The sequence below is a fragment of the Pelophylax lessonae genome (assembly GCF_965119305.1).
Source record: "Pelophylax lessonae genome assembly, chromosome: 6".
Taxonomy (NCBI): domain Eukaryota; kingdom Metazoa; phylum Chordata; class Amphibia; order Anura; family Ranidae; genus Pelophylax; species Pelophylax lessonae.
The window spans coordinates 214,208,993-214,224,638 of NC_138773.1; the positions used below are offsets into that span (position 1 = coordinate 214,208,993).

The 15,646-nt window shown below is 43.1% G+C and overlaps 1 protein-coding gene across 2 annotated transcripts in view; it reads right to left on the bottom strand.

The window, feature by feature from the left end:
* The window catches only part of ITGB2 (integrin subunit beta 2), a 156,686-nt gene that overhangs the window by 26,580 nt on the left and 114,460 nt on the right, over positions 1-15,646 (bottom strand). For both annotated transcript variants that reach the window (XM_082262384.1, XM_082262385.1), the window contains exons 8-11: positions 10,400-10,495; positions 10,143-10,232; positions 7,560-7,700; positions 937-1,121 (exon numbers count right to left, since the gene is read on the bottom strand). In XM_082262384.1, the coding sequence (XP_082118510.1) occupies positions 937-1,121; positions 7,560-7,700; positions 10,143-10,232; positions 10,400-10,495 (512 nt within the window). The remainder of the gene's footprint in view (positions 1-936; positions 1,122-7,559; positions 7,701-10,142; positions 10,233-10,399; positions 10,496-15,646) is intronic.

Sequence of the window (15,646 nt, forward strand, 5' to 3'; positions counted from 1 at the left end):
TCAGCTACCGTCTCTGCTTACATTACAGTCTCTGACAGTGGCAGCATGTCAAATCGCTGAAGTCAGTGTGCTTGTCAGGTTCCTGTTTTGTATTCTGAGTCAATTGGGGAACCTCACCACCTTGTAGCTGAAAAGAGGAAGTAGAGGTATGACTTTACTTCTTGTCTTAAAGTGTTACTAAATCTATATCATTGCATTGCATCCAGACCAAAATTGTGCAGGACCCTTTTTTTGGTCCGTACCAGAATCGGATCGCATGGGTGTTCACAGCTATGCGATCTGATTCCTGTCCGGTTCGCACTGCAGTATGCAAACTAATCTGGGGGTGTCATTAACTTTGTATTGACACTCCCAGCAGTTCGCATATGGCAGTGTGAACTGGCTGTGAGTCGGGTGGGATGTGGGAATCTGCAGTGGATTTGCAGGGTTTCTTGCATCACACCAGTGTGAACCAGCGCTAAAATGTCCAATCAAAATTGGCAGCTTCCACAAGGGGATTAGAAGCAAAATCTAGCAGGAACTATAGAGTATAAAAGAGAAGAGAGGTGCCTCTACATGGACAGCTTTACCCCGGATGCCTGTATACTTAGATGTGCCTGTTTTTATTCATCAATCATGTGAGTTGCAAAATGTTGTACCTTCATTAAATGTAACCATATTGCTACACTTAGAGGCACCTCTCTTCTCTTTTATACTTTTATGTTGTGACATGACGCTACCTATATACTTGTGTATCAAGACATCACTTGTTTATCAAGTCAAAATTCATGAAAAAATATCTGCGCTTGTCTTGCAAAATGCTCTCAAACCAAGTTACTCTCAATCCAAGGTTTTACTGTACTTTTTCTGCTGTCTCTATAGGAAGTTACTTAAAATGTCTTTGCTTATTTCCTTTAGCTTTTTGAATTCAGCCCCGTTATGTAACATAGGTTTTACCTGCAGATCCCACACACAATCTCCCCATTGGAGTTGCAGACCTCATCCTCTACTTCATCTTTGCATGCACAGTCACATGCAGTCGTGATAGTGACTTCCACCTTGTCTGTAAATCCCAGTGGACGAATTAGGAGACTTTGATCTTGAAGGCAATTTTTTGCTGTGACCTTAACTTTGAATGTGATCTAAAAAACAAAAATCTTATTAAAACCCAATGCAACTGGTCATTTGCACACATATTCATATACAGTATATACTGGCACCTAAAATGTGGCCTTCCTCCTGCACATTCCTTTTGGCTGGTAAATTAGCTCATCGTAGTGATGGGTCCACAGAAATGAAATGAGAGTGGAAAGGAGGCAGAAAGCTTAAACACTACCAGGAAGTGTCCGGGGTCAGGGGGAGCTTGAAGAAGCTGACAATAGTTATTCTGTTGCTAATGCAGCAGCTGCCCTCACGTAACATTTATGTGCCCCTCACATTTACATGCTTGCTATTCCATATTTTTGTTATTGTATAAAAAAGTGATTTGTAGATTAGCCTATAGAAGGGCTTCCGTATTTCACTGCAACTTGTTCAGAAAAAATATCAAATCAAAAAATGGAACCTCCATAATAAGCGAACAAAGTTACACAACATGTACATATAAAAGTACAAATTATACATACATCTAAGGTTTGTAAACATTAAGGCCCCTTTTACACGGGCGTTTCGTATGTCCATATATCACCCCATCCGTTTGCGGATGATATACGGACATAATGCATGTCAATGGGATTGCGGATATCCGATTTGCATCCTTTCAGTTCTGTTCTGTTTTTTGGAACAGAACAGAACCCTATTTTTCTTCCGTTTAAAAAACGGAAAGGACGCAAAATCGGATGTCAGCGGTGTCATCCGCTGACATCCGCAATCACATAGACATACATTATGTCCGTATATCATCCGCAAACGGATGGGATGATATGCGGACATACAGACCGGATGACACAAGTGTCATCCGTGTCCGTAAAAAAAAAAAAAAGTGCCGCAGCGGACGAAATAAACTGAGCGGCCGTGTGAAAGGGGCCTAAGGATCCATGCACACTAGGGTTAAATAAGCCAGCTCTTTTATCAGAAAAAACACTCACATGGAGAATTTTTGTGCAGACGTTTAGAAGCATTTAGCATCTTCTTCAGTCAGAAAACTTTCAAAAAACGCAAATCAGAAGGGTTATTTTTCTGCCTCTGAACACTGAGCTTAAAATATGCAACTAAACATCCTAATGTGCATGAACTCATAGGATAACATTGAGCTGCTTCTACAGGCAAAACACAAAACCCCTGTAGAAGCAGCGATTGTTAAGCCCAGTTTGCATGGACCCATACACTGATTAATACATTTTGTTTACATCAAGCTAATCTATTCTGAAATAAAGGGTGTTGGGATTCACAATTAAAAACTGTTTTTTTTTTTTTTTTTACAAATATATTTAAATCTGTAATTACATGGTGTTTGGACAAAATGATAAACTAAAGAGGGATATGTGAATACATATACTGTAATGTGAATGCAGCTAAAAGGTGCAGAACACCAGATTTTCACAGTATTTTTCCATATCTTTTTTTCTGGCTTTAATATAATTTTTAAATTGTTTGAGCTGTAATAAATAAACTGTAAAAAATAAACAAGAAAAGTCATATGAGCAGTGTTAATTTTGTCAACTAAAATATTTTTGTCGACTAAATTAACAAAATTTTAGTAGACTAAAATACGGCTAAAACTAAAACAATTCAGATGACTAAACTGTGACTAAAATTAAAATGGCAGTTTAGTCAAAAGGCTAAATAAAATACGACTAAAACTAAAATGGCATTTTAGTCAATCGAGTCAATGACGTAATCGAAATTGAAATTTGACATCAAATTGAACCCTGCACAACCGCAAAAGGTAGGGGGCATCTACTAAGCTGCTGAAAGAAAAAACAATACGAAAAAGGCTTTTTTTATATTTTTAATTAATACTGTATTTAATGTTGGTAATATATTCTGGTAATATGTGCAATGGCATTACAGCCAATAGCGTTTACAGCTTTTAGGGTTTTTTTATATTTTAAAGATGCTCTTCTGTTTGTCAAAAGTTTTATTTATAAAGACGACGATATATATCACAACAGCTAAATCTGTGTCTGCAGTATGTTCAAACCTTAACTCCAAAAATAATAACGCTATTAGGTTTTTATTCCAGGAGTATATAATGAGTTTCGCAATTCTAGAGAAATACTTAAAAAATGCATTACAATTTAAAGGGGGTTCCTGTTCCCCCCTTTTAGCAGGTTAAACAACACAGCACTTGTATCGTCAAATTTGTCCCTCGCTATGATGTAAAAAACCTGGTTGATCCTGCATGTTCCTGTGTCCCTCATAGTATGCTGACCACAGTAATCATGGCTGCTAATCCATAATACCATAGTCTTTTTAAGTGCCTCCATCATCACGCTGCTCTCCTCTCTACCCCTCCCTCCCTGCTTGTCAGTTCCTGTGTGTGTGAGCAAATCTGTTCCTCGGCCCTCCCCTCCCGCCGCTATTAGTAGCTTGCTATAAAGTTAAAAATAATTACTGCCAGTCCCTCTATTTTGCTAATCTATACCACCTTGTATACATGTTTGTGTACGGTCACGGGACCTCTCAGCTGATGTTAGACGGGGATCTTGGCCCCTCCCACTGTTGCTTTTGGATCAGCAGAGGTGAGCAGCCAGAGGTCACGTAACCGGCCAGAGACTAACTGAAAAAAGGTATTTACAGGTACAATTTTATACAAACATGTACACAGGGTAGTATAGCTTAGTAGAACAGAGGGGCTAGCAGTAATCTTTATTTGATTTATTTGGTTTATATTACAACCACTTTAACTAAACCCATTCAATTTTAGTAGACCAAAATGTACTGGACATTTTGTATGACTAAAAATACGACCAAAACTAAAACAATTCAGATGACTAAAATATGATGAAACTAAAATGGCATTTTAGTCAAAAGACTGACTAAAACTAAATCGAAATTTGATGTCAAAATTAACACTGCATACGAGTTTATACAGTCACTTGTGGCAAATGGCTAAATAACGATGGGTAGTCTAAGAGGCATGCACTTTGAAGATTATAAATGAACACAATTTTTAAGCATAACTTCACGGATACCGTTTATTTCTTTATCTTTGTTGAGCTCCTGGGCTGGCCTTGAGTAAGACCTGAAAGGCACTGGACCCACATTTGAATCCTCGTTCTATTTATATGTGTTCTGAAGATAAATAATGAAGTTCTACATCTGATATTTGTGGTTTAAAAATAAGTACATGTCGGTTTACTAGTCACCAATGGAAATTGTCTTGCCCCTAAAAAGATAAGCACCAACACCTAAGGGTCTATGCATAAAAATGTTTGCTATTCAGATGTCTTACGTATTCACAAAGGCACAGGGAATGATTGCCATATTGTTTGTAATATGATTATCCCTTATGATCGTCAGTTCCATGCAGTGGCTGTATTTTTTTAATTGCTATATTCCAGAAAAATACTGCATTAAGGCAACTATATGGGGCTGACAATATTAGGAGATAACCTTATTACAAACAATACAGTGATCATTGGTTGTGCCTGTGTGAATGCTTAAGACATTATACACAGCAATTTTTCTGTACATAGACCCCCCATATATTGTATATAACTACATATTTGTGTTGTACATTTTAGTAGGCAAATTTTTACACAACATCTAAACACCATCTAATGTATTTGAAATAACTTGATTAAAAGTTTTGTGAAGGACACAGAATGATGTGAAAATTACTGAAATTTTGCAGCAAAGCAACATATTACAAAATAAGTTTGGTATTTGGCTTTGTGTATAGAATATTAGCAGGTGCAATTCAAAGTGCCACTAAACCCACATCATAAAAAACGATTATTAAATGCTGTAATACTTGCTGTTCATACTCACTCTTTCTTTTTTTGTATTCTGCAAAAAAACTGGTTGATCCTGCTGTTCTCTATCTCCCCCTTCTGTTCATGTCCCCAATTCAGCTAGGGATTTTGCAGAGCAGTGTTTGCAGCTCTGCACATGCTCAGTTTTTAGTCTGTTTTTATGCTGAGCATTTCCTCCCTATCACATCTGAGCAGCCCACATGACTATAGAGTCACACATATGGGCATATACATTCCTTCCCTCCTCCTCCTCCATGCTCTCTAAACAGCTAAACACAATGGTGGTGGGATATTACATGTAGATTGTTGGAGGAAAGGATATTTTCCTGCTGGTATGGGTAGTACTTCTTTAAGATAAGCTTCCAAACGTCCGAATGCCCTACCAAAAGAGGTAGAAATGGTAAAAAAAAAAAAATGGTATTTAGAAAAGGTTTTTGAATTTCTTAGAGCTGTGGGTTTAACTAGGGATAAAACAGGAATATTTTGGTTGTCGTAATCTCAATGTAATGTAAGTTTTGGTCATTTAAGCCCTAAAACATGCAGCTGAGTAGAACTTTCATACATGATTCTGTACTACCTCCCTCTTTGTGAGGTGGAAAAGGACCCACAAGGGATAGCACTGTGCTTTAGGTCTGTCTGACTGATTTTTCAATAACCTATAAATCAGGGATCGAGTCCGAACGGTGTTCCTGTACTTTTTCCACAGCAGGAATGCTGTTCCCATTGGCAGCTGCATCCCGTAGAACTGGCTGTCACTAGCCTTTGTTTGTGAGCTGTCTGTGGCATCTGTGTGTGTGAAGAAAAGAGCCACTCAGTCGGCACTAGAGGAAGCGGAGCTCATGCTTCCTGTATAGTGCCAGCTCCTGTCACAGGCGGAGTGATGTCAAATGCACTCAGTAGTGCATTTAATGCAGTCACAGGAGTGATAAAGGAAGCATCGTCTCTGCTCTCTACTGTAGACGCATGCTTCCTCTAGTCTAGCGCTGCTCCTGACACAATGATGCTCAGGGATTGACTGTGGGTTGGGAACTAGCCAGCAGTACTCACCACCAGTACCCACCAGCAGTACCCACCAGCAGTACCCACTAGCAGTACCAGCCAGCAGTACTAGCCAGCAGTACCCACCAGCAGCACCAGCCAGAAGTACTAGCCAGCAGTACCCACTAGCAATACCCACCAGCAGCACCAGCAAGAAGTACCAGCCAGCAGTACCTGCCAGTAGTACCAGTTAGCAGTACCAGCCAGCAGTACCCATCAGTACCCACCATCAGTATGCGCCAACAATACCTGCCAGCAGTACCCACCGGCAGTACCAGCCAGCAGGAACCCACCAGTGGTACCAGCCATGAGTACCCACCAGCAGTACTAGCCAGCTGCACCCACCAGCAGTACCAGCCAGTAGGACCCACCAGCAGTACCAGCTAGCAATACCCGCCAGCAGTACCAGCCAACAGTATCAGCAAGCAGTACCCACCAGTAGTACCAGCCAGCAGTACCAGCCAGTAGTACCAGCCAGCAGTACCCACCAGCAGTACCAGCCCTGGAGGACAGTCAGCAGCAGCCACCAGCCATACCCACCTGGGAGACAACAGCAGCCAGCGATACCTGCAGGATTCCTGAGGAAGAAGTGAAGGTGCAGGTTAACCGTGGTGCATCTGTGTGAAAGCAGCCTTAGGCCCCTTTCACACGATTGGTCTGATCGGGTCTGCCTGTCTGTTTTTCAGGTGTACCCAATTGGACCCTCCATTCACCTCTAGAGTGGCAGATGTAAAAGGACTTGTGTCCATTTACACCTGCCTATCTCCAATCTGATCCCCTTAAAAAAAACATAAGGGGATTCATCCCCTTCTGTCTGGGCAGATCGGGTTGGAGGTCTCAAAGAGTATAGCGGGCTGTGTTCGTGTATGCTCTGCTTATGCTGAGTGGACAGGGACCCGTCATCTGCCTGCTCTGCTCATTGTGGCCCATGACCAGTTACCAAGTCGTTAAAGTGGCCCCTGCTCTCCTAAAGGTATAAATACACACACATTTTTTTTATTTTTGAGGTTTGGGGGATCTTGGGTGAGTTTCCACACTTTTTTCCCAGGACTTGGCCCCTGCTATAAATTACATAGAAAGGAGTTGACGGGTGTTGGAGGACCAATTGTTTTGAGAGTTTAGGAGCTCCTGGAGATTTTAGATTGACAAAAGGTGTATGCAGGGACCTCATAGTTCCTGCAGTTATCGGTAGTAATTGGGCAGGCTATTACTACATAGGTGAAGGTAAATCTAAAGGCAGTTGAACAATAAAAATTGTATAATGTGTAGCCTGCCTTATACTACACAGTGGAGGTAAATCTAAAGAAAATCGAATAAGAAAATTGTATAATGTATGGCCAGCCTAACATATAGTGCAGGGGTCTCCAAACTATGGCCCTCCAGTTGTTTAGGGACTCCAATTCCCATCATGCCTAGTTATATCTGTGAATGTCAGAGTTTTACAATGCCTCATGGGCGTGAAGTTCAGCAACAGTTGGAGGGCCGTAGTTTGGAGATCCCTGATATAGTGGAACAAAATAACAAAGGTAAAGTGTGATGTCGTTATTAAAAAATTTTGAAAACAAGTGTATAATGTACAAATGCTTTACCTTGTTTAGATAGCATCTAATGCTTTATGCTTACCTCCTCATTGATCTTGACATTGCTGCATTCTCCTTTTAATTGGTCTTTATTGGTGACACCATTGGAGCAGTATGAATCATACAAAATATCCAAGGAGTCAGGTGTGACTCCATGATCCAGAATAACTTCAGATGACAAATTCTGCATTAAATTGTACACAGGTTATTCATAAGCCAATTACTACAGTATTAAACTTAGCCTTAACTGCACTTCATGTTTTTTTTTTATCTTGTTACTCTGCCGCTGCTAACACTTATAGGCAAACCCTATATATATTATTTTTCTTAATTACTGCAAGTCATGATTTTAGATTACTGTTATTTTTAAACCCACTTCTGAGGGCTTATTCACATTAGCAAATCGGCCAAACAGCAGATTCCTGCAGCAGGAATCACAGGTGTGCGCAAACAGCTGTTGCCTGTTCAAAGCAATGGCAGGCTGACAGAAGCCATGGCTGTCCGCCACTGTTCACATGTGTCTGCACATCAAGTGGTTACCTGTGGTTGGAGGACAAATGACCAGCCATTGACACAGACAGAATCCAGGACTCATCATCTGTCCCTAACTGTAGTTAACTGCTGGATGGATGTGAACAGCGGCGGACAGCCACAGCTCCTGTTATTGATTTGCAGATTTCTTCCCTGACCTGACTCAGAATCCCATGAATAAAAAAACAATGTGTAAAATAGGCAAAACAAACAATTAATCAAAAAATGATTAATAAAATATTTAAATTGCCCTCTCCCTAGGTTCCAATAACAATGCTGGATGTGCAGGGTGGCATCAAACAATCATATACCATAAGCAAGCGCACTGTCAAAATTAATTTTAATGATTGCAGACCCGTAAGCCTGTTGCTGTCATCCTAAATTTCTGGCCACATAAAATCTGTTATACTAACAATCTGAACAAAGAAGTTTATCAGTGTGCGTCATGATTTACCATCCACAGCTGAAAAAATCCGCTAAATAAAATCAAACTTTGGATATATACACTATATTGTCAAAAGTATTGGGACGTCTGCCTTTACACGCACATGAATTTTAATGGCATCCCAGTCTTAGTCCATAGGGAAGTGATTTTTCAGTCAAGGCACCCTTTAAAAAATATGAACAATCTCGAGGCACCCTTTAAAAATTATGGACAATCGTGAGGCACCCCATTCTAAAATGTAAAAGCTATTCTAATAGTTTTACATAATACAGTAACACCAACAAGTCTAAGTAGGACACCCAACGTTAGAGTTGATTTATTCTTTCAAAACAAATACATTTTTGCACACTGGTTCTGACCAGTATTCCAGTGTTTCTCTCCTCCCTCAGTTTTTCTCCATCCCTCAGCTAATGTGACCCCAACACTGATGGTGAGGGGCAGGGGAAGGTCAAACAAGGATGCAGTGCAGGTGACTGACATCCTCTTTATCAACTGATGATGCCATTGGTCGTTAGGACGCTCACAGCAAGAAGGTTGTAATGGTGCACAATGAAAACCTGTGACTTAGTGTAGCTAAAAAGGCAGCCTTCATCCACATGCCAGCTTGCATACAAATTTTGGGCAATTTTTAGATATTTTGCCAAGGCACCCCTGAAAAAACCTCGAGGCACCCCAGGGTGCCTGGGCCCACTGGTTGAAAAAGGCTGCTGTAGGGTTCAATATTGAGTTGGCCCGCTCTTTGCAGCTATAACAGCTTCATCTCTTCCGGGAAGGCTGTCCACAAGGTTTAGGAGTGTGTCTATGGGAATGTTTGACTGTTCTTCCAGAAGCACATTCGTGAGGTCAGGCACTGATGTTTTGAAGAGAAGGTCTTGCTTGCAGTCTCCGCTCCAATTCATCCCAAAGGTGTTCTATTGAGGTCAGGACTCTGTGCAGGGCAGTCAAGTTCCTCCAGCCCCAAATGGCTCATCCATGTCTTTATGGACCTTGCTTTGTGCACTGGTGCGCAGTCATGTTGGAACAGGAAAGGGCCATCCCTTAACTGTTCCCACAAAGTTGGGAGCATGAAATTGTCCAAAATGTCTTGGTGTGCTGATTCCTTAAGAGTTCCCTTCACTGGAACTAAGGGGCCAAACCCAACCCCTCAAAAACAACCCCACACTATAATCCCCCCTCCACCAAATGATTTGGACCAGTGCACAAAGCAAGGTCCATAAAGACATGGATGAGTGAGTTTGGAGGGTAGAAACTTGACTGGCCTGCACAGAGTCCTGAGCTCAACCCGATAGAACACCTTTGGGATGAATTGGAACAGAGACTGCGAGCCAGGCGTTCTCTCCAAAACATCAGTGTCTGACCTCACGAATGTGCTTCTGGAAGAACAGTCAAACACACACTCCTAAACCTTGTGGACAGCCTTCCCAGAAGAGTTAAAGCTGTTATAGCTACAAAGGGTAGGCCAACTCAATATTGAACCCTATGGACTAAGACTGGGATGCTATTAAAATTCATATGCGTGTAAAGACAGGTGTCGCAATACATTTGACCATATAATGTATTTTGTAATACATATCTGGAGCTGTACAAATTACTTAAGATCTAAATTCCCTGCAGATTTTGCATGCATGCCTCGTTTATAGAAATTTTTACCTGGTAAGCCTCTGTAATTAGCTGGATAACATTACTTGAATCAGGAGATAGTATACCAACCACCGATTTAGGAATTAGCCTACTGAGAGCCTATAAAAAAACATAAGAAAATAGGAGTAAAAAAGATGTCTGCACTGGTTGTTATGATGCAGGCAGATGCATTTGCAAAACTTCCGTGACCTACAACTGTGGGAGCTGAAGCTGTGTAGCAACAGTATGTTCAGTTTAGCTATGTTTATTTATCACAAGTCCCTTACCTCATATGTTTTAACCATATTGGAAGTGACTGCAAACACAACCTGTATGTTATTCCTCGAAAGCATCTGGGCTAGCTGTCCAACTGAAGGGTAATCCTGTTACAAATTACAAAAAAAAATTTAAAGAAGTTTATTAAATATGTTAACACTGAAAAAGAAGAGTCAGTTAAATTTATTTGCTTTAAAACAGTTAAAATACCAGCGTCTGCATGATTCTACAAGGTGCAAAAATATACTGGTGGTAAATGAACTGGTGCCCACATTACTACTAATGATGCCCATAAATAGAACTGAGTTCACATTAGAAAACTACAATCACATGCTGCACACTAACAACTGCATAGGTGTAAAGGAGACCAAAGATTAATTTCAGACATAAGACGTGCACTGAGGGGGTTTTCCAGTATAAGGATATATCTGAAACAAGGACCCAAAGTTGATTAATCCAACAAAAAGCTAGCAACTCGGTGCTTCTTCTTAAAAGATCCTTTGTTGATGTGCAACAGCAAATACAATGTCCATAGATACTAACGTATGAATAAAGGATCTTTTAAGAAGAAGCACCGAGTTGCCGGCTTTTTGTTAGATTTATCCGCAGTGGACTGGTTGGCCTGAGCACCAGCACTCTGTCTTCACATCATTTATATGGCGGTAGAGCTTGGGTGAGTTTTGTATGGACCCAACGTTCATATCATTATGTCAGCACTGGAGCATAAAATACACCTGTCATAAGATAAAAATGAATCTGCCATTGCTCATTTCCTTGATCAGAACTTCTTATTATCCTATAAAAATTAAAGTCTTTGGATCAGCATTCCAATTAGAAAACTACCGTCTTTCTTTAAAGGTTTTTCAAAAAGAAAAGTCACAACAAGTCTAATGATGTAAGAGTTTAGGGTAAAAATAGGGTTGCTACCCGTCCAGGATGCACCTAAGCAGTCCGAGTTTTGAATCATACCACCAGACCCCCAGACCACCTGAAAGTCGGACACATATCAGTGTGAGCACAAGGTATGCCGAGTATGCCTGGGCACACCCTAATCACTCTGTGCAGCACAGATTCCACTGCTGCCCATCTGCTCTACAGACACAATCCATCGCCCTACTGACAGCATCCATTTGTAAATGTTTGTTTACATTTATTTATAAGATTGTGCGTATATGTATATGTATATATATATATATATATATATATATATATATATATATATATATATATATATATATATATATATATATATATTGTGAGGGATTAGCTCGGTGGTAGGCGTATGGGTGACCCCTTTGGGGGGGGTCGGCACACAGGGAGATAGCCGAGGAGTGGTTGAAAACAATAGTTTATGGTTTATTCTTCCAATTTCTTCAAACAAGTGCATGCAGCAAAACATCAAAATAAAATAAAACAAAATAAATCCTTGCGGCTACCTTCTCACAGCTGGAACCTGCCTAAGAAGTCTTCCCAACCTACTGTTGGGCCGACACTGCTGATCCTACAGCAGACACTCAAATGTCCATTTGTTTGCTTTTCACACAGCACAAACATTGTCCATTGAACATGTCCCTTTGTTTTCTTTCACACAGAAACACTTCGTCTTCTCACCTTTGAGACGTCTTCACTCGTTTTTACCCTCCTGAGCGCACACCGCTTCAGGAGGTCTTCCCCATGCTCACTCAGCTTTCAGGGGGCACACAGGACTGTCCTCTACCCACATGGCGTCAGGATGCAGCAGTTTGTCTGCCTTCCTCTCCCAGCCCACACGGCGACAGGAGGCAGCAATGCATAGACTTTCTTTGGACAAATTATAGAGGCCTTAATTTCCTCATTCTGAACAGCTGAAGGCCTTTCAACTTCTTTACACCTTCCTGCTGCCTTTGGCAGCCGACACCCTATAATAATTAGTGAACTTTTCAAAGCAGGTGGGAATGTGTCTCCTCTCAGTGACTACATTCCCAGATTTACCTGACTTCCTGTCACAATATATATATATATATATATATATATATATATATATATATATATTTGAGCTTTGGAGTGCACATCCTAATGTAACAGGCTGCGCACGCCTATGCAGATATATTATTCAGACCAGACTGCGGCTCCCCAAGTACCACAATCCCAGAGTGTTACCAGGGTTGCTAATTACCAGGGCTGGCTGCAATTGTCTGGCCCAGAGCATGCAAATTTCCCCCCACCCCATGGATAGAAGAGGAGAGAGGGCTCAGTCTGCTCCTCTCCTCCCGCCCCTACCCCTCTGTTTCTGTGAAGTCCAGCAGCCAATAGATACATTGTGGATAAAAAGTGCTGATGCCTGGGTTTCCATCCTCGGGTGAGTGAGCTCACCATCCACCGTCTGTGATTGAAGTCTCCAACCTCCTTCCCTTCTCTCTCCTATCTCCAAGCAAGTGAGTACATTAAGGTAAGGGGAATTCAGATGCAAGGGATGCTCTGCGAACTCTGATGTAAGGGGGGCTTTGGGTACCCTGATTTAGGAGGAATACTGGGGACTCTGATGTAAGTAGGGGCTTTGGTGAGAAGAAACCCCCTTACATCAGAGTTCCCCTTTAAACCATAGTCCACAGTTTTCCCTCTAAAAAAAAAAAAAAAGGTCATGCATTGCTAAAACGTTTGGATTTGGCTTGAAGAAAAGGTGGCAACCCCAGCTAAAGCAGATATCCCATCTAGTTAATAAAAGATCTGGGCATATATTGCATTGAAAACTCACATTAAAGTGGTTCTAAAGGCAGAAGGTTTTTTTTTTTTTTATCATAATGCATTCTATGCATTAAGGTAAAAACATTCTGCAAGCAGCTCACCCCGTCTCACCTAAATATTTACCTGAGCCCAATATCAATTCAGTGATGTGCACAAGAGCAGAGGCTCTCTCCTCATTGGTTCAGACACAGCAGTGGTCTCCTGTTGCTGTCAATCACAGCCATTGAAGGGGGCGGAGTCAAGCCACGCTCCCTGTGTCTTATGGACTCACAGAGCCAACTCGGGAGAGAGCACGCATGAGTGCCCCTAGAGCAAGCGGCTTGGTATGGGGGCACTCGCAGGGCCGGTTTTAGACAAAGTGTGGCCCTGGGCAAACCTAAAAGTTGGGCCCCAAATTTTTTTATATTCTACCAAAAATATAGGCGCATTTAATCAATTTAGCCAAATAAAACATACAACTACATGAAAATATGCTTTCATTAAATAACATTAAATAGAATAAATAAAATATAACAAAATCACTGCAACTATGAATTTTTCATCGAGAAAAAATCCAGTGTAGACAAGGCTTTAAGGCCACAGGCAGCACAGCGCTGCGCAGCGCATTGTATCCGCCCGCCGGCACATAGTGGAGCGGAGGCAGCGTGACACTGACAGGGGGCGGCTGGGGGCCCTTTGGAAGATGAAGCCGGCTCCTGACAGTGACGGGGCCCCTTTGTTAAAATGGAGCCCGCTGCTGACAGTGACACGGGGCCAGGGCCGGACTGGGTATGAAAACCAGCCCTGGAAAAAAATGACATACCAGCCCCATAGCATTGCGTCGTCATACCAGCACAACGTTGATTTCTTGTTCATAAAAGGTAAAATCATGCAGTGCGTGCCCCTTTCAATGCAGACTGACCACAGCGTGCCCCCTTTCAATGCAGACTGACCACAGCGTGCCCCCTTTCAATGCAGACTGACCACAGCGTGCCCCCTTTCAATGCAGACTGACCACAGCGTGCCCCCTTTCAATGCAGAGAGACCACAGCGCGCCCCCTTTCGATGCAGAGAGACCACAGCGTGCCCCCTTTCAATGCAGAGAGACCACAGCGTGCCCCCTTTCAATGCAGAGAGACCACAGCGTGCCCCCTTTCAATGCAGAGACCACAGCGTGCCCCCTTTCAATGCAGACTGACCACAGCGTGCCCCCTTTCAATGCAGACTGACCACAGCATGCCCCCTTTCAATGCAGAGAGACCACAGCGTGCCCCCTTTCAATGCAGACTGACCACAGCGTGCCCCTTTCAATGCAGACTGACCACAGCGTGCCCCCTTTCAATGCAGAGAGACCACAGCGTGCCCCCTTTCAATGCAGAGAGACCACAGCGTGCCCCCGTTCAATGCAGACTGACCACAGCGTGCCCCCTTTCAATGCAGACTGACCACAGCGTGCCCCCTTTCAATGCAGACTGACAACAGCGTGCCCCCTTTCAATGCAGAGAGACCACAGCGTGCCCCCATTCAATGCAGACTGACCACAGCGTGCCCCCTTTCAATGCAGAGAGACCACAGCGTGCCCCCTTTCAATGCAGACTGACCACAGCGTGCCCCCTTTCAATGCAGAGAGACCACAGCGTGCCCCCTTTCAATGCAGAGAGACCACAGCGTGCCCCCTTTCAATGCAGAGAGACCACAGCGTGCCCCCTTTCAATGCAGACTGACCACAGCGTGCCCCCTTTCAATGCAGAGAGACCACAGCGTGCCCCCTTTCAATGCAGACTGACCACAGCGTGCCCCCTTTCAAAGCAGACTGACCACAGCGTGCCACCTTTCAATGCAGACTGACCACAGCGTGCCACCTTTCAATGCAGACTGACCACAGCGTGCCCCCTTTCAATGCAGAGTGACCACAGCATGCCCCCTTTCAATGCAGAGTGACCACAGCGTGCACCATACAGGCCGGTCCCCCATAGATCCCCCTTTAAAGCAGGCCTGACCAGGGTGAGGGTCCCCCATATTTATACATCCCTCTTTAGAGCAGGTAAGGGAGGCAGGTCCCCCATAGATCCCCCTTTAGAGCAGGCCAGAGTGAGGGTGCCCCATAATTATACATCCCCCCTTTAGAGCAGGCAAGGGCAGGCAGGCCCCCCCATAGATCCCCTTTTAGAGAAGACAAGGGCAGATAGGTCCACCATCCCCCATAGATCCCCCTTTAGTGCAGGCAAGGGCAGGCAGGTCCCCCATAGATCCCCCTTTAGAGCAGGCATAGGCCAGGGTGAGGGTCTCCCATATTTATACATCCCCCTTTAGAGCAGGCAAGGGACTCCCTTGCCTGCTCTTAAGGGTGATGTATAAGTATGAGGGACCCTCCCCCCGGCCTGCTCTAAAGGGGATCTGTGGGGGACCTGGGATGGCTGACCTGCCTGCTCTAAAGGTGGATTTATAAAAATGGGGGACCCTCACCCAGGCCTAGGCCTGCTCTAAAGGGGGATCTGGGGGGGGGGGCTGGGATGGCTGACCTGCCTGCTCTAAAGGGGGATTTATAAATATGG